At 43.9% G+C, this 22,582-nt stretch overlaps 1 protein-coding gene across 5 annotated transcripts in view; it reads right to left on the bottom strand.

Annotated features, from left to right (window-relative positions):
• Nucleotides 1-22,582, bottom strand: part of Dpp6 (dipeptidyl peptidase like 6) — a 927,623-nt gene that overhangs the window by 280,085 nt on the left and 624,956 nt on the right. For all 5 annotated transcript variants that reach the window (XM_021163977.1, XM_021163979.1, XM_021163976.1 and 2 more), the window contains exon 5: nucleotides 18,680-18,754. In XM_021163977.1, coding sequence (XP_021019636.1) covers nucleotides 18,680-18,754 — 75 coding nt within the window. The remainder of the gene's footprint in view (nucleotides 1-18,679; nucleotides 18,755-22,582) is intronic.

Below are 22,582 nucleotides of genomic sequence, written 5' to 3'. Positions count from 1 at the left end.
GCTTAGTCTGAGATTCACCAGCTTCAGTGGTCTCTAACCTTACTGCCAGTAATATAATACAAAGAAGCTGGAAGGAAGGCACCATATCCACCTTTTCTTATTATTTTTTTAAATGACTTCATTGAGAATTTGGTGTAATATATTCATATCATATTCACCTGCTCCCCCAGTACCTCCAGGGAAACCCATCCTTCCTGCCCATCCAACTTTGTGTTCTCTCTCTCACTAGCCCTCTCTTAATTCCTTTAAACCCATCAAGTCTACTTCATGCTGCCCGTAAACTCTTTGATGTTCAGGCTTCTACTGGTGCATGGGACCCCATTCCACAAGATGAAATCCATATTAGGCACCATATTCTAGACCAATAACCTGTGTCTAGACAGGTCATGGGCCTTAAGGGAGAATATACCACTATTATTCTAGTGGACATCATATTAAACTGACTCCTAATGACTTGTTATAATCATAGAGTAATGCTTTCTCACCCTTCATCAGGGAAGCTTATATTTGCAATGGATGGTAATCAACACAGATCCAAAACTGGTCAGAGTACAGAGAATAAGAGCCTGGAGAATGCCCATCCCTTAATGAAACATCTGTATCATGCCCCTCCTCCCAAGGCTTAGGGGTCATTGAGGAAGAGGAGGTGGAAATGATGTTAGAGTCCGAGACAGTGGATGGCTATCATGAAATCATGTTTTCTGGATGCACCAGGAGAACTGCTCAACTATCATTCTTGGTTTTGCCTCCTAGACAAAGCTGCATCCCTCCTCTGGCATATCCTGGGACCCAGAGCTGTATGCTACCCACTCTCTTTTTGTTTGTCCACTCTTGACGCCATGCAATACAGCCTCCATTATTCTGGCCTGAGACTGTACAGTCAGTAAACATGCATAAACAGATTATTTTGGTTTGAATAACTGGCGCTTATCTTATTAGTAAGGAAAACTATACTGCCAAGTTATGCTCTTCCATTTCAAATACAGGTACAGCATGGGGACACCTTCTGTTTAGGATAAATCTGAATGATGCAGGATTGAAAGGCTCTGAATAGACAGTAAAGGATGATGCTTAAGCTTGTGAGAGGATTGATACCAGGAAGGAAGTTCCAGAAAAGACCAAGAGGTAGTTTTTGATTAATGAAAAGCAAGCTTGAGTTTATGTGTTAGTTTTGGTTTGTCTCTGGCCCACATTCTCTCAGAGAATTTGAAGTTTCCAGACATTCCACTGAGGGACACTCACTCAATTGTCACCTAAGTTACAGGTCTGTAAGCATGCCTATGGAGGATCCTATTGATTGAGTTAATTGAGCTGGGAAGACCTGGGCTGGCATCATGTGACTTTATAAAGAGGAGGAAGTGAGCTGAGTACAAGCATTCATCTCTCTCTGTTTCTTGTCTATGGATGCCATGAGACTATCTGCCTCGGGCTCCTATTACTGTGGTTTACCTGCCATTCTGACTGTAACCTTGACCTGTAAGTCAAAACAAGCCCTTTCTCCCTTAAGTTGCTTTTGCTAAGGCATTTTTTTATTAGACACATTTGTTTGGTTTTATTTTTTAAATGTATTCTTTGAGACTTTTATAGATTACACAATGTATTTCAGTCACACCTACCCCACACTCCCCTTAATCCCATGCACATCACAGTGTCCTCCACCTCCACATCTCCCTCCTGCACAACTTCATGTCTTCTTATTTTATTTTTTATATGATCTGTTGACTTCAATTAGTGATACTCACATGCTCTTGAATGTAGGGCTCCCCACTAGAATATGGGCAACCACAGCCCTTAAGAAATGCACTTTATCATGGCAGCAGAAAAACACAACTGCCATAGATATGGGCCACTTTGCCACGTGAGTGAGAATTCCAGATGCTGCTTATCAGCATATTTATCGCTACTTTACTACAACTTATTTTAATAAGATCATGACAGTGGAGGGAAAAAGGCATCATTTTCCTAGTCAGAGCAAAAACCTCCCTGATTCTCGCTCAGTATGCCCCATTTATACAGTGAAATAAAAACTCAAGAGTATTAGATCAGATGGGATAAGCTTTGCACAGCAGAGTACAAGGCACTTATCTGTGTGCAAATTTCTCAGCTAATTACTTCAATCAATTACTCAGATACCACACAAGGTCACTACAGGGTGACCCAGCTGCCAGAAATCTGGAGTCATGGATGAGGGAACATCCTCAGCTATGTAAAGACCAGAGATAAGCAAAAGAGCAGCCCTCAGGTCTGTAAAGGTCACAGAGTATAGATAGGGTGTTGTAGAACCTCTAGGTTGCCACCAGTTATGGGATAGGGGAGGGTTACCTGGGGAGGAGGAAAAGTATGCAAACTTAAGTGAATCACAATCAAATGCAATTATAAGGTGAGTACCTATATCACAACAGCAGCATCTGAAGGGCTGAGTACCACCATGTGGGTACTGAGACCATGTCCAACAGTACAGCTGTAGGCCTTTGACAGGGGAGCCGGTTGTGTTGAGGGTGGACTATGACTCAGCAGAAGAAGAGTTTTAAAAAGCAGACTTGAGTTGAGGAAGCACTCAGTAGAGTCAGAAGTGTGAAGTGCAGCCTCAGGAATGAAGGGTACTAGGGCCAACTGTTGCAGAACTGAGTGACAGCAGCCCAGAGGGTTTTCCCAAGAGATGTTGGCCAGACAGTGATGTAGACACCTGAAACTGTCTGTGGTCCCCAAATTCTGACTTGTGACCCACAGGATATACTAAAATATCTACCATGCATGGGTCTTGCTCATGCTGTCTTAACTTTTGTGAGTGCATAGGTGCAGTTCTCTGTTATGCACAGAGAACCCTGTTTTGGTGGGTTTTTTTTTTTTTTTTTTTTTTTTTTTTTTTTTTTTTTGTGCTCATTCACTGCTCTGGCTCCAACAGCATTCCTGTCCCCTCTCCTATACTGGACCCTGAGCACTGGGAAGGAAGTGAGTGTGGTTAAAATCTCAAAATATGAGTCACCCACAGCCAAACAGTGGATCAATCTTGGAGACTCTTATGGAAGAATAGGAGGAAGGATTGTGGGCCTCCAAGGCAATAGGAACTCCACAGGAAGACCAATAGAGTCAGCTAACGTGAATCCTTGGGGCTCTCAGAGTCTAAATCACCAACCAAAGAACATACACAGGCTGGACCTAGGCCTCCTCACTCATATGTAGCAGATGTGCAGCTTGGCCTTCATGTGGGTTCTGAACAACTGGAGCAAAGGCTATCCCAAAAGCTGTCGACTGTATATGGAATATGTTTTACTAGTGGGGCTGCCTTGTCTGGCCTCAGTGGGAAAGGAAGTGCCTAGCCTAGCAGAGACTTAAAGTGCCAGGGTGGAGAGATACTGGGGGGGGGGGGGGTGCTACCTGCTCAGAGAAGAAGGGGAGGGGGGAAGGGGGAAGGACTGTGGGAGGGGGTGAGATGTAAAGTAAATAAAAAATAAAATAAAATAAAAAGCAAAAAAAAAAACCCCTTCAAAGTACAAGATTTTGAAGAGCTAAGAAAAATGATAAATTTAAAAAGTAGGCACATGGAAAAGTCTACCTTCCTATGAGAAAAGTCTGAGTACCTTCCTACATACCTTCTAGTGAGCACATTCACTCACTAGCCCCATGGAGCAGGGGGAAAGCTGGGTTTGACGGGATCTATGGAAAGACCCTGCAAAAGCTGGTGAACATGTGCCACTGTCCCACCATTTCTCCACTCGGTGAAAGAGTACAATAATAATAATAATAATAATAATAATAATAATAATAATAATAAACAAGCCTAGGACCATCATGCCTAGGGGACAGTTAATGCTAATGTGGGCTGAAGTGACTCGTGCAGGCCGGTTTCAGTGACCAGAGTCTGTTTGGGTTGACAAATGGCTTTGCAAGATGGAGCAATTCATCCCAGTTTAATGAGCCTTCTGCTCATTAGTGAATGGAGCATTCATCACCAGCGTATGGGTAACTGTGTGTATGTCATGCTCATGAGGTGAATGCCAGAGGCAGTTTTTACCTGTAGACACAGAGGAAGGCAACAGGATTACCTTAAAACATTTTGATTTAATGAGATCATGTCTTAGGAACACACAAATGATTAGTTCAGCAAGGCTCATAGAAATTTGGTTTCCAGGGGGAAACTTGCTCCCTGAACTTGCTGATCATGCCCAAGTTCAGAATATGTAGCAGACAGCCCAGTATAACCTGCTGGATGAAGTCCTAGAAATATATAGCCATAGGCCAACAAAGATAAGAGTCTCAGTCACGAGAAACTTAAGTTAAGGGTTACTGCTTTCTGTAAGGGCTGGAAGAAACTTTAAATGCAAGGGCATTGAGGTGTACATCCTACTCAGAAGTTTGCCACAGTGCCTGTCAAGGATGCATAGAGAAAGTGAAGTTATCTTGTCTCCTTGTCAAGATTTAGAGGGGCCCACTGCAAGCATCCCTCAGAAGAAGTCATTCTAGTCAATGAGGTTCTATCCCTTCTTGATGGTGACAGTTCCAGGGTGCCCTGGAGTGGATCAGGACGAAGAGAAGATATTTCACCAGGGTTGCTAATGGCATGTCTCTCTAGCATCACACAGTGCCTGTGCTCTGTAAGGCATGTGATGTGAGGCTCGCTTCTGTGGTTCTCCAGTTTGACACCACCCACAGGTGCTCCATTATTATCTGGGTGATCACATGTGCCCGGACAATCTAAGCACCTGATACCTGTCCCCTCTGCAGATGCAGGTACACATTTATTCCCTCAACAAGGCCTAGTGCCTCAGGACCTGCTCCTTGCTGTGTCTGAAAGAGATCCACTTGTATGTGGCAAGTAGTCTATCTTGTGTTGCATCTGTTGACCGCTGATATAAATCTCTACATGGCAGCTAAAAGAGAGGTGAGTGATGGCTCTGGGCAGAACGGTGGGCTCTCAACTTGACTTTTACAAGACAGAGCTTCAAAGGCATTAGCTTCTACTTCATGGATGTGCTTCTTACTTGTGGAACAGGGTCTTATTACTGTGTAGCTCTGGTTGACCTTGAAATTGTGACTGGCCTCCTGAAAGCTGGGAGTAGAGAACTGTGCTACCATGCTGGCAATAGAACTTTCTGGGCTTCATTTTCCTTATCTGAACAGAGGCAAATAGCTGAGTCATCTTAGAAAGGCCCTCATCACTTCTATGAGGGTGTTTTGCTTAGAACAGAGGAGAGTATTGGGAAATACAATCCAGAATGCTCTAAGACCAAGGCTAAACTACATCTGCACATTGCGGCTTAATGACTCCAATGTAGGCACATGGCATGCAGAACCCTACTTATCAGTATCATTTGGGTATGGCTCCATGGGGTACAAAAGGAGGGACAAGAAGTTGCAACTAGAATAGGTGAGAGGTGGCAAGCATGAATACCAGTGACATCTTCTCCAGTGGTCCTGTAAGCCCTTGTAAGTATCACCACCTGCTCAATATCACAGGCAACAGCCATGTCTGGTCCTTCCAAGAGAGCCACAGCATCACCAAGGTGCTCCAGGAAAACTTCTCTCTCCATAGAAAAGAAGACCCATTACCCATGGGGCTGGGACAGCTGCAGAGTAAAAAGCAGGGAAAGGAAAAGAGTGGAGCTGAGACCAGTGGTAAGGAGTGTCCTCCTGAGTCAGGAAACACACATGCTGAGGTGCCTGCTCTATAGGGCCTTTTGGTTGGGCTTTGCTTGCCTGTCCCAGAGACTGAGACTTAGAGTCTTTCTCTGGGATGCTGGGAGGATGGACTCCAGTCTCAGTGGCCTTAAGTGGCTACCTTCTTAGTGCCTCAACTCCAGCTCCTCTGCCCCAGGCTGGTGATCTACCTTCTTCCTGTGGAGTATTAGGTCACTCCAAGTCCTGGCGCCCAGCCTCCAGCCTCTGCAGGTTTTCAGTGATGGCTCACAGGGTTAGGACACTGGCTCAGCTTCCTTCTCCTGTCTCTAGTTTTGGGCATGGTTTCCCTGTCTTATTAGGCTTTCTACATTAGAGATTCTGCAGCTAGACCAAGGTGGGATAGTCAATAAGGGCCACTGAACTGTTGACACTGAAGTTAGGCATTTAATCCAGCTTAATCTGATTTTGCGTGTGACACCAAATGGCATGTAAGTCCTTATGGAGTAATATCTAATGTCCTGAGTGTGAGATGACAACAGTACTGAGGAAACCTGAGACCTCCCTCAGATTTGAATGTGAAGATGCTCCCTTTGAAGCTGGCCCTGAAAATTCAGATACCATCCACAGCCATTTATATGCCATTCTAAGATAGACTGAACTGCAGGGACAGAGGAAGGCCAGCAGTTGCCAAGGGCTGGGGGTGATAGTGATGCTTGCCTACAAGGTCAGCCCAAGGAGGTTTTAAGATCACTAAGGCTTTTCAGGACCCTGATTTGTGGTCTTGGTTATACAGTTTATACAGGTTTTAAAAATCAAAGAACTGGAGCAGACATGAAACTTATCATCTTTAGAAGAGGAAAAAATCCATTTGTACTACATGATATAAAAATATGTCTCTTAGATGAAAGCAAAGATGGCATTCCCAAAGATGGCAGCCCAACAGGTGGGTGGCACCGTGACAATGGTTAGCAGTAGTGGCATGTGCATCTGGTGCATTCTGAGCTGTCAGGATCAGCTGTGAGGTGTTCTTCTCATGAATGGCAATGAGATACTTATCAGCAAAATAGGTCTCTTGTCTTGTGCCTTATCCAAAGCCCATCTGATTACAGAAATTAATAAAGCCCAGAAGCTGCAAGTGTTTCCAGCCATAACAGGCTTTCTGAACAGCATGGGACAAGATTCCCTTCACACTGACTCTCCTGCCCTGGGAAGGGCCATCAGGACTGACATGGACAGTCCTACTGTGTAACTGTGTGTGTGTGCACACAAATGTTCATGGGCATTTGCGTGTGTGTGTGTGTGTGCTGCAAGAATCAGTCAGAGCAAGGTGCCTGCTGGGCTCTGAAGAGTCCTTTGTGTTGTCAGGCTGTTTCTTCTAAGCCAAACTGCTGCTCTCTTCATGACACTAGCAGTACCCTCTTATCAGAGTTCCTCACAATTGGGCATGTGGACTCTAGACATTCCCTTCTGGAAGGAGGAGTGTGGAGGGTCACTGGATTCGTACCTAGTGTCTGTCTGGCACCTCCTTCTTGCCATTTGTCTGAGATTTTGTTCTGTGAGTGATCTCTGGGTTGAGGTGCATAGATGGAAGACTAAAGGAAGTGGACCCCAATAGTATGTCTCTAGAGATCAGTTATTCATTCTGATGAAGACTTTCTAATTCAAATGATTTGGAGTGACCCACAAGCCAGTCAGAAACCCCTTATGCATGTGGGCAAGTCCCATAAACCCACTGGCTCTCCAGGGTTAATTCTGGTAGAAGGAAACTCTGGTTGTCATTATTCTGGGTCATGTGCCTCAGGGGAGGGACTTTAGCAACACTTGGGGTAGAGACACAAGGGGTATGAAACCTTCTCACACCTGTGTGGTCAAGGGAAGGCTCTCTGTTGAAAGGAACTGAGAGGGTGGGGGAGATTCTGAGACTAGTGAATGGTACTAGGGAGTGGAGGAGGCAGAGTGCTGTTGGTGGAAGGCATAATGAGGACAGAGTCTGGCACTGAAAACAGCATAGCATGTGGAAGAGTGGAAGAGTGATGGGCATAGCACTGGACACTCGCTGGGAGAGAGACACAGAAGGCTGTAGCCAGGACCAGTCAGGGAAACTAAAATGAGGAATGGGTCACCTTTTGATACACAGAATGGTCACCCTAAAGAAAATCTGGAGAACTTATGGTGATGTGTGTGCTAAGTCCATGGGGAGGTGAATACAACCCCATTGATGACAGACAAGGGTGGGATGCACCAGGTAGTAGTGATAAGGAGAGATGAGGCATATATGAAAGGCTACAGAGTGGCAGGGATACCCAGGCCAAGGTGGACACAGGCCTAGGCTCAGTCCTGGTAAATGGGTGTTTTCTACTGCATTGATGTTACAGGAAGAAAGGAGGCATTTGAGGTCCTGGGGTGAGTTCCACTGTGCCTGGAGTCACTCCAGGCTGAAAGGAGGCAATGGGAACCTTGAGTCTGGAGCCATAGCTAGAGCACTGCACAGAGGCATGACCTGTTGCCCCATCGCCATGCCAATTATTGTATCTTAAACATTGGAGCACACACAACCTTTGTGTCTGGCTGTCCTTCCTGCATGGTAGGATTGGGCAAGGCCTGAGAGTCAGCATGAAGGAGAGTTCCTTCCAGTTGCTTCTGCCCCCTGCTAGCACTCTGTGCAGGGACTACAGCAGTTGATAAAGTGGATCAGGGACAGTCCATATTTGAGAAGAAAAGCTGACTTCACCTGAAACTGTGAGGAAGATCCACCAACTGTGGACAGAATGGATTCTTGGCTGAGTAGGTGACAGGGGAAAACTGAGCTGTAGACAAGATGCCCAAGGAGCCAAGAGACCTCAGTTCTGCCATGAGGCCATGGGACACAGAGTAAACCACGAATCTAGGGACAAAGAGTCTGCTGGTAGAGTTACTGCTTGCTTCTCTGTAGTGATGGGGAGAGTGCAGAGGTCTGCTGATCCAGCATAGATTATGGTACCAGAGAGATGATCCACAGGGCATGACTCTGTACCATAGCCTCCACCTGTACTGGACATCGCTAGCCTCCTTAAGACACAGTGTCTTCCTCTGTAAATAGGGACAAAAGGACATGACCTAGAGTCAAGAGTCCTGGGTCTCAGCACATAGTGGAGGGGTAGGTGGAGATGGAAAGAAAGATTTGAGTCCATATGTGTCTGTTCTCAGTAGTTTGGCTATGAGGGAGAGGAGGAGAGAACTGTGGGCAGAGACAGAGTGCCTCTGTCTTCAGTCTGCTTCACAATGGAGGGGCTTGAGCACCTTTGAATGTTTGAGGGAGGCAGCTGAGTGGAGAAGTAGCTGGTAACATGGCTGGGAACCCTTGAAGTACGCAGCATAGTCAGGCATATGCAGTAAGAGATTGTGAGGGTCTAGCTCTAGCCATTGCTCTTTGACTACACATAATCTCCAAGTCTATCCCACTGCAGCTGGATATCTATCCATTCCAGTTATGAATTCCAGGCTATCATATTTCCTTTCTCTAAGGTTATAAAAAAATAAAAGGGGGACCATGAGGGGAGAAGTGATCTTAAGAGTGGAGGTAGGACAAAGGCAGGGGATTCATATGACATGGGAGCAGAGAGGCATCTGGGAAAAGAGTGGGGGTCAGCAAGAGGCAATGGGAAGGGGCTAGTGGGGAGAAGAATAGGAACAGGATTTAGTGACAGATGTACATAGACACTATTGTGACCTGTTGCTTTGTATGCTAACTTTAACAATATTAACAATAAAAACTGTTGCTCTCCTTTTGATAATGGGTGTCTCTGGCAGCTGTTAACAGCAGCTAGAAATCATGGAGAATGCAGTGTTGAGAGCAGGGAGGTGAGGTGCCACAGAGTCACAGCCACACCTCAGAATTATTCTTCCTCCCCTTGCTCTGTTCATTCCAAACAATGATGTGTTCCAATGTGTGATTTCTTTATTACATAGCAGACTGTTGGAAGATTTGCAAGCTCATCTCCTTCTCCACCTTCAGTGCAAATCTCTGTGCTCTCAGGTATACACACACACACACACACATACCACAGACACACACAGGCACAGACATACATATGCAGACCAACATACACAGACACACATATACAGACACACAGACACACACACACACACACACACACACACACACACCCCAGAGAGTGAAGCCCTGAAGCCATTTAAGTAGGTACTGTGGATCCCATCAGACTATACCCATCTAGCAGTGGCTGGCAAGGCATTGAGGGGCCCAAGGTGACATGTGATTTAGGGATTGTTCAGGCAAATCAACACTTGCTCAGTCATTTCTAGAAACTCAAAAAATATAGCAAAGGACTTGGTCCAAAGTGTCATCACAACAGCTGCAGCAGTAATGCCTGCCAGGCTGCACCACTCTGGGCATTAGCACGCAGAACCTGCAAGAACATGGCAAAGGGCTCCATCATTCATGCTCAGATTTTTTATAATAAAACTCAGGAATAAAGGAAGCCATAAGGTAAAAACATTGCCTGCTGAAAGATGAAAACCTGCTCTGTGGAGGAACAAATTGAAAGGCACTTGCCATTGATGCCGTGAAGGCCAGAAACTAAAGAATTCATTATCCTTCCTAGGGAACACACCCAGGACTGAGTGGGAACACAAAAGGTTTTTCAAAGTCTGTCTGCTACTACTGAAGTCATTCTAGCTGTCTAGAAGAAAAACAAGCATGTATTCTAGAGCGTTTCTGGCTGTTTAATATCATTATGCTAAATGAACAATATTGTCCTATACCCACAAGGCTTTGGGCAGCTTCTTAAACACTCTGCTAAATCATTTCTGTGATACAATGGGGGTGGGGGCGAATCACAAATGAGGTTTTTCCTAGCCCACCATGTTTTCTAATCCTTTTCAGGACTATGAAAATCTCCAGCCACAAGGTAGAGATAATCATCCACAGTTAAGTGTCCAAGCCCTGATCATTGGTTCAGATGGCCAGGTAGCTTGCTCCATACTAATCAGCCTGGAGTCTCTGCCTGCAATTTGTTGTTAACAGCTCACCCTTAACCACCGTGTGTAGAATGGGAAATAAAGGACAGATATTTTAGGAAGGATTTGAGTCTCTCTGCCCCTTGATACATACATTGATGGTCATTCACAATACAGACAATTAATCGAGCTCTATGTGATATCTGGCCAAGTCACTCAGCAAACCCATGGCTCTCCTCATTTACATTTCTTCAGTTCTTTTGTCACCAATTACACAAGCTTCACTTGTTACACTAGGTCCTGCAGAGTCTCCCTCTAGGCTGGTGGTCTGTAGGAATGATTATGTTATGTGCTCATAGCCATGGTTTGTGTGCCCTGACCCGTCACTGTTCCTCACTTCACAAACACCTGCTGCTTCTATGGCAGATCTTCTAGGAATGCTGACGCCCCCATGTTCTACCTACATAGAGTCCAGACCCTTGGGAAGTCACTCTGCTCCCTTTGAGAACCCTTTCCAGGGTCACCTCCTACAGTGGGACTGTCTCTTAATTCTCTAGTCCCATTTCCCCCTCTGCATGTATTCCCCCAGTAAGGGTCCACCACTTTCAGGAAAGCTGGCTAATACCCATTAGCTCCTTGATCCTTCCCTTCTTGGCTCATTTCTTGTATTATTCACACCACAATGTCTTTGCTCAATATACCACCCATGCATTTATTTTCTAATGATGCCTAAATCCTTCCACCATGTGTGCTCATGCTTTGCCACTTCATATATCTGACCTAGTGATGTCCATGCTTGTTGTCAACACACTACTCACATGTGCTAAGAAATGGAACCATGCTAGATGTTTATCAACAGATGAATGCCAAAATAGATGGTGTGTATGTACCATGGAACTGTTTGGCTACAAAGAAAGTCACGGCATTTTCAGGAAAAGGGATGGAATTGGAGATTATTATGTTAAATGTAGTCCACCAGACTCAAAAGGACAAACACCATGTGTTTTCATTCATGCAAGATCCTAGATTTTAACACACACACTCACTCACACACACACACACACACACACACACACACACACGTGCACGTTTGTGTGTGAAGTAGAGTAGAGGTCATGAAACTAGAAAGATGAACATGAGAGCAGAGGGGAAAATGTGGGTATGGATGAATGCAGTTCCAGGAAGTCCTATAGGCGACTCCTCTTCTCCAGAGAAGCAGGAGAGTCACTTAAAGGCAATCTCCCCACCTCTCATTGCAAGGGATGCTGGGTAATCAAGATTAGCTGAGCAGGCTAAGCACTTACTGTGGGTATGGACTGTTAAGTCCTCATTTGGGAAACATGCAAGACCAATGTTAGCCATGGTAGAAAGAAATACTGTACAAGGAGTTCATTTAACAGGGGGTATGTTGGCTTCGGCAGTCTTTTTCTGTCGCTGTCTCTGTCTCTCTGTCTCTCTGTCTCTCTGTCTCTCTGTCTCTCCGTCTCTCCGTCTCTCCGTCTCTCCGTCTCTCTGTCTCTCCGTCTCTCTGTCTCTATGTCTCTGTCTCTCTCTGTCTCTGTCTCTCTCTCTGTGTATATGTGTGTTTGTGTGTATTTGTACATGAATACGGTGTGCAAAGAGGCTAGAAGAGGGAGTCAGTAAAGGGTTGAGTTGGATCCCCTGGAGCTAGAGTTATAGATAGTTTTATAACTATCATGTGATGTGGGTGCTAAGAACCAAACTCAGCTCCTCTGAGAGTACAGTATGCATTCATAGCCACTGAACAATCTCTCCAGTCCTCATGTTCTTAAAAAATGACAATGATTATATATATATATATATATATATATATATATATAATGATTATATACATACATATATACATACATACATACCCCAAATCAAAGATGTGCATGGAAGGCCATGGAATTTAGATGGAATTAATTTCACCATATATGTTGAATCAGGTCCATCTATATTTGAGTACCTTCCAGCTTTATATAAATAATATATTTCAAATTCCTCCAGATGGTAAAATTGGCTACATTAACTAACAAAGTGCAGGAAAAAGACAGTTTTTTTTTCTTGAATAGGAAATTTGTTTCACTCCTGTAATGAACAGCTCAGCATCAAAATGTCTTTCCCCTGGAGCAGGATGAGTTTTCTTTCTTTCTTTCTTTCTTTCTTTCTTTCTTTCTTTCTTTCTTTCTTTCTTTCTTTCTTTCTTTTATGTTTCAAAAGGGACTTTCTAACCTTTATTGCAATAAGGACAACAGTAATAGCCTAATCATACATGACAAATAACAATGTCCAGATATTAGTTACATATAGGAACCTTCATATAGACAGACAGCTAATTGTCTACATTGGATATGTTTAGGTTCTCCTGAGAATTAAGGCAAATGCCATCCTGTAAAGTAGGAGTTAACTATTACAGGAAATTCACAATGAACCACAGAGGATACATAAATTTTTTAGAAACAAGCAACGACAAGCTGTACATACCCTCTCTCCTATGATGAAGAAACTACAGAGGATGCCCTCTTCCTCTGAGGAAGCTTATGTGGCACCACTGCTCTTCCATGGAGGAAGCTGTACACAACACACCATGTGCGCTGAGCAGAAAGCTGTAGTTGGCACCTCACACTTCTCTGTCCTCTGAGGAGAAAGCTTACACAGCACCATCTTCCCTCTGAGAAGGAAGCTCTACACAGCTTCTTTCTGAGGCAGAAGCTGTGAATGGTACCTCACAGCCTGACGAAGCTCTACAGGACACCTCTGCTCTCTGAGGAAAGTGTTTATATCACACCAGGTCTCATCTGAGGGAGAGCTGTGCTCAGCACGCCACATGCTCTGAGGAGGGAGAAGGATAGAATAGCTTACTTCTCTTCCCTCTGAGGAAGAAGTCATACAAGGTTCTTCTCACTCCTCTTCCCAGAGGAAGAGACTGTACAGGATGCCTCTGCTGTGGGAAGGAAGCTTACACAGCACATCTTCCCTGTGAGGGCAAAAGTGTCTGACACATCTCCTTCCTCCTCCTTCCTCCTCTGAGCCTCTCTAGTCTGAGGAGGGCAGCTGTGTACCTCATGATGCTCTGAGGTGGGAGATAACCATGGTACCTTGCACCACCCCCTGAGACAGACCCTCTTAGGGGCAAGGGATCTTTTAACTTCCTGTACCATCACCAGCATCTGTGATCCAACTGAGAAAAGTGGAGATGATCAAATATCTGTTACTTGGCTAAAAACCAGCATAGGAAATATTTTAAGAAGTGGAGAATCAAGATTGTCTCCCAGGAAGGACAATTACCTGGAGCTGTTCAAACCTCACAGGTCAATTTCCAGCTTCTGTGCCAGTGCCCACAGGGCTTGTTGGAGATGGCTGGGAGACATATGGCTTGGTAATGACCTTGGCTATGAGTCTAAGTCATCTTTACAAACTACAACCTGCACATAGATTAGCAAAGCCTTGCTTGCTCCCCCAGCTGGCTGGGGCCATTGGTAAGAATGAACATAAACTATGGGGCTGTTTTTGGTGATTTTTCCCTTCTGAGTGCATAACACAAAATTCTTTACGAAAGGAACCAGCAAACTCAAGGAAAGCTATTGTAAATCTATTGCTAAATTTTAGATTTGGGTAGTAAAATTATCACATACAAAAATTGTTTTTTCATTGGGATTCTCAAAAGAACTCTAGTCCTGAGGGTCTATACTGCATCTGTATTATACTGATCATGAATAAACACCAACAGTGAGACACTGGGCACAGGAGACACAGGACAAAGGGACACTGCCTATTAAATCAGTGTTAGGCTCCTCCCATGCCACTTATTGAACCTGCGTGGTATCCAGGCATGTTTGTTGTTAACCCATATTGGTTTGCAAATGACCTCAGAGTCACTAATGAATAACTGATCTCCCTTCTTCAGTAAACATGAATGTCTTCCCTCTGGACCTACTCAGTCCAGAAGAAAAACAAATCCTTGCCATGAAAGCATCTGAAAAAGAGTGAAGGGTTTTCCTGACATCCTTCCCTGAACAGAGTATACAAGACCATGTTGAACTCATTCTTTCCTGCTTCTGTGACTTCTTGGTGCTTGGGGGGGGCATGTGAGAAAGAAGGTCAAGGAGATACAGCTGCAAGGGGCTAGCTCCATAATGGCTTCAGAGACTTGTCAATCCACACTTCTTGGGATGGGCTTGACCTACTATCTAGCTTCTGGCAAATGATTTGTGCTAACATGGAGTGGGGGCATCCACAATGGATCAGAAATACTGCCTGGCACCGATGCTGTCAATACTCTTCTTGCTTGCTGCTCTGAGGGACAAGCCACTGCATTTTAGACTATCTTTGGGGAGATACTGAGGACATTCTATGTCCCAGAGTCTATGAATGAACCTTCAGTCCACAGAAACTGAGCCATATAAAGATCTATGTAAAGGAACTTGGGAAAGACCATTCCTCACCAGAGTCTGAAGGTGAGTTTGCAGCCCAGATGATGATGATGATGATGATGATGGTGGTGGTGGTGGTGGTGGTGGTGGTGGTGGTGGTGGTGATGGTTTTTGAGATTGGGTCCTGATCTTCTATAACTCATTATGCAACTCAGTGCTTGCATAATAACAAAGTTTATTGGAGAGAGGAGATGAGTTATTTATTAATGATTCTGACGTAGTATGCAAAGCAACCTGGTTAAACAAACTCCCTGCCCGGATTCCACAAAGACTTAATAAATGGATGGAAAGAACCTAACACAGATCTTCATAGGTAGTGTTTCTCTGTCTTGCTGTCTCACGGTTGTTGTATGCTTATGTTCAGTATAATAAGGATGCTACACAGACCCTCAGAACTATAGTCCTGGACTCATGGCAGTCCTCCTGCCTCAGCCTCTCAAGTTCTGGGATTACAGGTCTGTGCCACCATACTCTGCCATGACACAATGACTCTGACCTCAGCTATATAAAAGTCTCAAAGTCAACAGATCGAGCTAACCTGAGCCTTTGTCTTTGACCCACAGAAACCAGAGATAATGGATGCTGTTGGTTTAAGCCGCTGACTGTTGGGTCTCTCTTTACTGTATCAGCGACTGAGAGATGGGGTTTTTTTTTTTTTTTTTTTTTTTTTTTTTAGACAAAATGCTATTTGGGACAGGCTGCTGTCCAGGAGCTTTAAAAGAAGCACTTTTCATTATCATCTTTAAACATGAAAGTCAAATTATTTACAAATATTCAGGGCTTTCACAGAACGTATTATCAAAGGAAGAATCTTTTGCAGACCTAAATTTTCTTTCCTCTCACAAACATATCTATATTTTGAAATGATCTAAGATATTACAGCTTCAATTATTTTTCACTTCTGCAGTGTTTAGGATATGTGCCATGACGTCAGCTGCTCTCTGCGTGAAGGGAAGCACCAATGAAGCATGTTTGTTTTAAAGCAGTTTTTACTTATTGGAGGTTGTATAACTTTCAAACTACAAATTAAAAGCTACTGCTTTCCTGACATAGCTTTCTCCAAAAGGAGTGTCCTAAGAAATGACATGAAGTTCTTTTTGTCTCTGAAACAGAACTAATGTACAAACACTAGCTCTTTGAGTCAGGGATAACATTTAGGGAAGAGATAAGATGGTAAGAATTGGAAATAGATACACTTTGTCGCTAGGATCACTTGCATAGAAACTCCATCCCCCATCTTCCAGGCACACTGCTCATGGATCCACAGATACTTTACATCTGGAAAACTGGAAAAACATGACTGAGTTTATTCTCTCTCACAGACACTTGATGACTCATACTTTTTATGGGGATGTAGGCATGGAGTCCCAATTCTAACCTCTTCGTACCTGATGTCTGTTGTGAGGGGGATGGGTTTCCCAATGGAGTGAGACAGAATATGTCAACCATACTAGGCAGGCCTCATGTTTGGCTTTAGATGACCAAGAAAAAATGGACCCCCATGTTTTTGTGTGTGCATTTTTGTTTTGTGTTTTCCTGAGAGAGAGTATGTATGAAGTTGGGTAGATGGGGTGGTGAGAGAGATTTGGGAGATGAGTAGGGGGAAGAAATGCAATCAGTTATGTTGTATGGAAAAATAATAAAAACACTATGTTAAAAATAAAAAACACCCTGTCTGAAAATGCTGTGTGCCCCCTGAGGATACTAAACCTTTCAAAGTAAGTCGTAGTGAGGAAGCAACAGTTCTCAGGTTTCCTCATGAGTTCTTTTATATTATTAGTAAATTAATCATTATATTATTAACCTAACCCTCTTAGTAATAATTGCTAATCCCAGTTTAGGAAGTCTTGCTCTATCCTAACTCAAGACTTTCCTCTTCAAAGCACCTCCTTTTCTAGAAAATTTTACAAGTTTGTTCATCTGGTTAAGAGGTCCAGCTTCATACCTCCCATCAGATGGACAGGCAGGAATCCATGTGTACCCCTTTCATGATTCCTTCAGAAGCAGAGGGGATTCTGGGAATCTGTGCTTACAATGACAGCTGACTGGGAAGGGTCACATCAAGGGTCTCAATTGTAGCCAGCATTTCACACGGTAGAAACTCATGTTGGGCAAAATCATCTTTACCAAATGACTGTCAGTTTTGATGGGATCCCAGGGTGGCCTTTCAAAAGGAGTCTTGGGGAAGAGGAGAGAAGTTGGTAGAGCATCATTCTGTGCACACATACAGGGAACCGATCAGAAGGGTACTCCTGCCAAGTGAGCACCCAAAAGAATGTTCTCTCAGAACCTTCTGAGGAGCAAATACACAAGCCTTTGCTTTGAAGGATTCTGGGGTGAGACATGCTGGACCCCACTGTTGTTAATGTAGTGATCCCACTGTAGTTAATGTAGTGTCCTGCTATTAGTGTAGTGACCCCACTGTTGTTAATCTAGTGATCCCACTGCTATTGTAGTGACCCCACTGCTGTTAATCTAGTGATCCCACTGCTATTGTAGTGACCCCACTGCTGTTAATCTAGTGATCCCACTGTTGTTAATGTAGTGATCCCACTGTTAGTGTAGTGACCCCACTGTTGTTAATCTAGCGATCCCACTGTTGTGAGTATAGTGATCCCGCTGTTGGCTGATGTTGATGTTGATCCCACTGTTGTTAATGTAGTGATCCCACTGTTGGCTGACACAGTCATTATACAATTAAAGACAACTTTAGCCTGGAGCTGCAGATCCAGAGTCCTTCAGGTACCCCTCTGCACTAACTCCATCTCTGAACGTTTTGAGGAACAGTGAAGGGAGCTCAGATTGTCATGATCTGTGCATGTCCTGCTCTGCTGCTCAAAGCTCAAGGCGGCCTGTTGAGGGCTGGGTGAAATATGTAAGATGGTGCCCAGGTGAAAACTCTCTCAAATAGACCCACATGCTCAATTGTCCCAGTGAATTTAGAGGGAGAAAATGAACACTCTTGGATAGCAGAAAAATTAAGATTGAGACAGAAAGCAATGCCCTTCTCATGCCAGGTTCACTATAGAGCCTCTCTGAGCATAGACCTCTCAGGGGCTCTTACCCCATGGGAAACACTAATGAGATCTCAGGGGACCTGGAGACCAGTGAGCTAGAAGGTGCTGGAAAAGAGAACAAGCTAGCTAGGGGTTGGACATGTAGGCAGCTACTCAAACCCAGGGTCAGATTTTAACAGAAAGTTCCAGCAAGATTTTAGGGGGTAGGAAGCTCACAGAACACTAACAAAGAGAATATATAGAAGGAAAATTGACACAGCTTTCATCAGGCCTGGCATGGCCAGGGAGTGCAGACAGAGCCCACTGACTGCTGCTTTTTGTTTTAGGGCTAAATTGATCATTTCACCTGGAGATTGGGAATAAAAGCACAATGGATATCTCCAGGAGACTCATCTCCACAGACCAGGCCAGGAAACAACCCTTAAAAGGAGCCATTGTGTTTCCTACCAAGAAAAATTGTATTTCTCTCCCTCTCCTCTCCTCTCCTCTCCTCTCCTCTCCTCTCTGTGGTGGTATGGCTCACGAAAGCAGATGTCCCAGGGATGCCAAGTGTCTCAGGGGTTTGGATCATGGGGAAGATGCATATAGGAGGCACTCTCAGAAGGCAACGGAACAGAGATTCCTCCACAGATGGGCAAGGGTCAGACTCACCGGCTCCACATTGTAGGAGAACAGCACATACTCTTTATCTGGGGATATTTCATATCTGATGGCTCTCAAGGATTCCTAAAGGAAAAAGAAAGAAAGAGATCAGAATTTACAAGAGTTACAATTTTGACTCCTATAGAGATTCTGGTGCTAGTCTCAAAATCTTCCACTAAAAGAAGTAAAACAGTGAACCAGCAAAATTAAGTATAGCTATAGCTTTACTTAGTTAGCCAATCAAACGATAGTAAATTGATGCTCTTAAAAATCCCATTTGTGCTTCTCAGCCCTTTGGTATTCCTCACTTGAGAATTCTTTGTTTAGCTCTGTACTCCATTCATTTTTAATGGGGTTATTTGAATTTCTGGAGTCCAGCTTCCTGAGCTCTTTATATATATTGGATATTAGTCCCTTATCAGATTTAGGATTGGTAAAACTCCTTTCCCAATCTGTTGGTGGCCTTTTTGTCTTATTGACAGTGTCCTTGGCCTTACAGAAACTTTGCAATTCCATGGCCATTGCTGTTCTGTTTAGGAATTTTTCCCCAGTGCCAATATCTTCAAGGCTTTTCCCCACTTTCTCCTCTATAAATTTCAGTGTCTCTGGTTTTATGTGGAGTTCCTTAATCCACTTAGATTTGACCTTAGTCCAAGGAGATAGGAATTGATCTTCTACATGATAACCTCCAGTTGTGCCAGCACCATTTGTTGAAAATGCTGTCTTTTTTCCACTGGATGGTTTTAGCTCCCTTGTCAAAGATCAAGTGACCATAGGTGTGTGAATTCATTTCTGGGTCTTCAATTCTATTGCATTGATCTACCTGTCTGTCCAGAACTAACGAGTACCCCCAGAGCTCATGTCTCCTTCTGCATATGTAGCAGAAGATGGCCTAGTTGGCCATCAATGGGAAGAGAGGCCCCTTCGTATTGCAAACTTTATATGTCCCAGTACAGGGGAATGCCAGAGCCAAGAAGCAGGAGTGGGTGGGTAGGGGAGCAGGGCGGGGCGAGGGTATAAGGAACTTTCAGGATAGCATTTGAAATGTAAGTAAAGAAAATATCTAATTAAAAAAAAATCCTGTTTGTGTGTTATTTGAAGTTTCAACAGGAAGGTCCTGGTTGTGTATGCTGAAGCAAATCAATAGAAACACAAAAAACAAGCATCATTTTCCTGTAAGACCCTTTGTCTCTCAATGCTTAGTTGGTATCTTTTTCTTTCTTTTATTTTGAAGCGTATGCTAAGCAGAGTTGTTCCTAAAACAAGCAGATTCTACACTCCACTCTGTCCCTTGTCTTTTTCCTGTTGTGGGAATCTTCAGGAGTCAACCCACAGAGGGTATGCTTGTTGTTCTGCCAAATTCCTTTGCCAAATGACTGTCCCTGTGAATATGTGCATCAGCAACTTACCCTGCCCTCTGCACTTGTACACATTCTGGCTCCAACCCCCTGCCCCTGAAGGCCTGCATCATCTGCCTGGTATTCATCACTCCATAGTGTGGCAGTGACCCCTTAGAGACTCTTGAGCCATGCCATTGAAGGTGATGTCATGTTAGGCATCTCTGTGTCTCTTCAGCTTCTTCTTGTGCAAGGAGTGCTTTGCTTGGATTTTCATTCTTTGTGCTCATTGTATTACCTTTGTATGTCTTCATTCACACCTTACTAAAGGCAGGGTGGCTCTCATTCCAGTGCTCTCATCAGAACACCAAACCAGCACACACTGGCTCTTCTCCTCTAGGAGAACCCTAGCTTCTCATGTCTTTGTGTCCACATGTTCATCAACTGATCAAGATGTAATATGTGTAGCCTGTTTCTATTTCAAGAATCCTTACTGATTAGACATGGCCGAGCTATTAGCACTGAGCTCCTCTCTAGCAGCACTATAATAGCACACAAAGCCAAGCCTGCAACCACATTTACTCCACTGGGGACATGCACCACAACTTTCAAGTCTCATGAGCGCTAGACCTGGGGAACCCTGTAAATGCAAGATCACCCACAAATAAATATGTTGCAAAGAGTGCTCTTCAGTCCACAGGGGTTGGAGTGGGGGGAGCAGCTGTTCACAGTATGAAAGCTGAGTAAGCAGACTGTTCTGTGCTCCATCTCAGCTGACATACCAATGCAGGACCAGTGCAGGATGGCTCAAATGTGCTCCTGCCATGATGGAAATGCATCTAATGTTCTGAGAGTGTAATCCAGCTGGGCACAGTAAGCCTTATTACATGGAGAATCTCAGAACAAGAAGCTGTAAACAGGGGAACGACAACACAGCCACTCCCATCAGCTGTAACTAAGAGCAGTGCCACACACTAAAGCCTCCGGCCTTGCGTCTCTGTGGATGGGGGCAAGTAAGTGGTTTTTTAGGGTAAGGATTTAAGGTCTAGAGAGATGATGAATGGTACTTTAAAAAAAAGTTCAACAGATTTTGAAACATCATTTTCCACAAATGGCATCTATATCCCACTATGGATATGTGGATACCGCTTCACCCTCCTCTGAAGTAGTTTGTAGTGATCTTCCCTTATTTGACCATTGTAAGTGTAGGTTGAGGCTCCTCTGGTAGTTTAGTTCCTAGGCACATTTACTCTTTGCTCCCTATGGTAGAGGTAATACTGGCCTTGTCCTCATACAACTAAGCAGCCAAATCTGCCTGAGCAGTCTATGCTCTGTCATTCCCATGCTTGCTCCTAAACTCCTGCATCCCACTCCAAATACCTGCATCAAGCTCCTTACCTCTTGCATTCTACCCCAAATGCCTGCATTCACCCCCTAAACTCCTGCATCTAACCTTAATACTCAGCCTAAATTGCTCTTCTATGAGTTCTCAGGGTGTTGTTTTAGTAAATGTCATAGTTCAGCTGTCACCATACTAGATAACCTATCCTTCCCTTCTCTGCACAATACTGTCTGCACTTGGCTTCTGGCACATACACACATGCATGCACATGTGTGCACATACTCACACGTATTCATGCCTCCCACCTATTTTGTACCCAGTAGGTCCTGAAACTGAAGGAGGGAGGCATTGCTAGCTTGCTGAACTGTAAAGGTGAGGCAGTCAGACTTTGCCCCTTTGTTTGGTGGCCACAGAGTCTCTGTCAGTGATGTCATCTGCCTGCTCATTAGTACTTTGCTCTGAGATTTTGTAATGAATGTGTTTTGGGTTCTTATGATACCTTTCATCTATATACAAAGTAATTTTGTTGTTTTGTTCTTTTTAGTCTGTCAATATGATAAATGATATTGTTTTCTCTTCAGATGGGAAGTCAACCTTATGTTTCCAGAATAAATTATACCCAACCATGATGTATTATCTCCTGCATATATTTTTGAGCTTCATGTAGCCTTGTTACATTGAAGATTTCTGCATCTGTGAGCATGAGGAAGACTGCTTTCTAGTAGTATATTGGTTGGATTTTCATCTTAAACTGCTGCTGACTACTAAATGAACTAGGGGAGCATTATTTCTTCATCCTCTGATATTTGTTCAGTCTTTCTCCCTTTTCTGTTGCTATAACAAAGGGTCTGAGACAAAACAATTTACAGAGAGTAACAGCTGATTTGCTTCATAGTTTTACAATCTAGGAAGTCTGAGAAGCACAGGCATGTGGTGAGGTCTGTCTGTCTGTACCATGACACTGAAATAGAAGCATGGATAGCACTCAGGAGTATCTTTCCTTGTTACAGAGCCACTCATTGCCATTATAGGCCAGTTACCCAAAGCCTCACCCACCCTTGATTATGACAGAGATGTTACACCTCCTTATTCACATAATGGCGTGACTCTAACTAAGGAAGTGAAAGATCTGTAAAATAAAAACTTCAAGTCTCTGAAGAAAGAAATTATAGAAGATCTCAGAAGATGGAAAGATCTCCCATGCTCATGGATTGGCAGGATCAACATTGTAAA

Source organism: Mus caroli, chromosome 5, assembly GCF_900094665.2.
Source record: "Mus caroli chromosome 5, CAROLI_EIJ_v1.1, whole genome shotgun sequence".
Classification (NCBI taxonomy): domain Eukaryota; kingdom Metazoa; phylum Chordata; class Mammalia; order Rodentia; family Muridae; genus Mus; species Mus caroli.
Note: the sequence above shows the minus strand (reverse complement) of the source record. Positions and strands in the feature narration are given on the sequence as shown.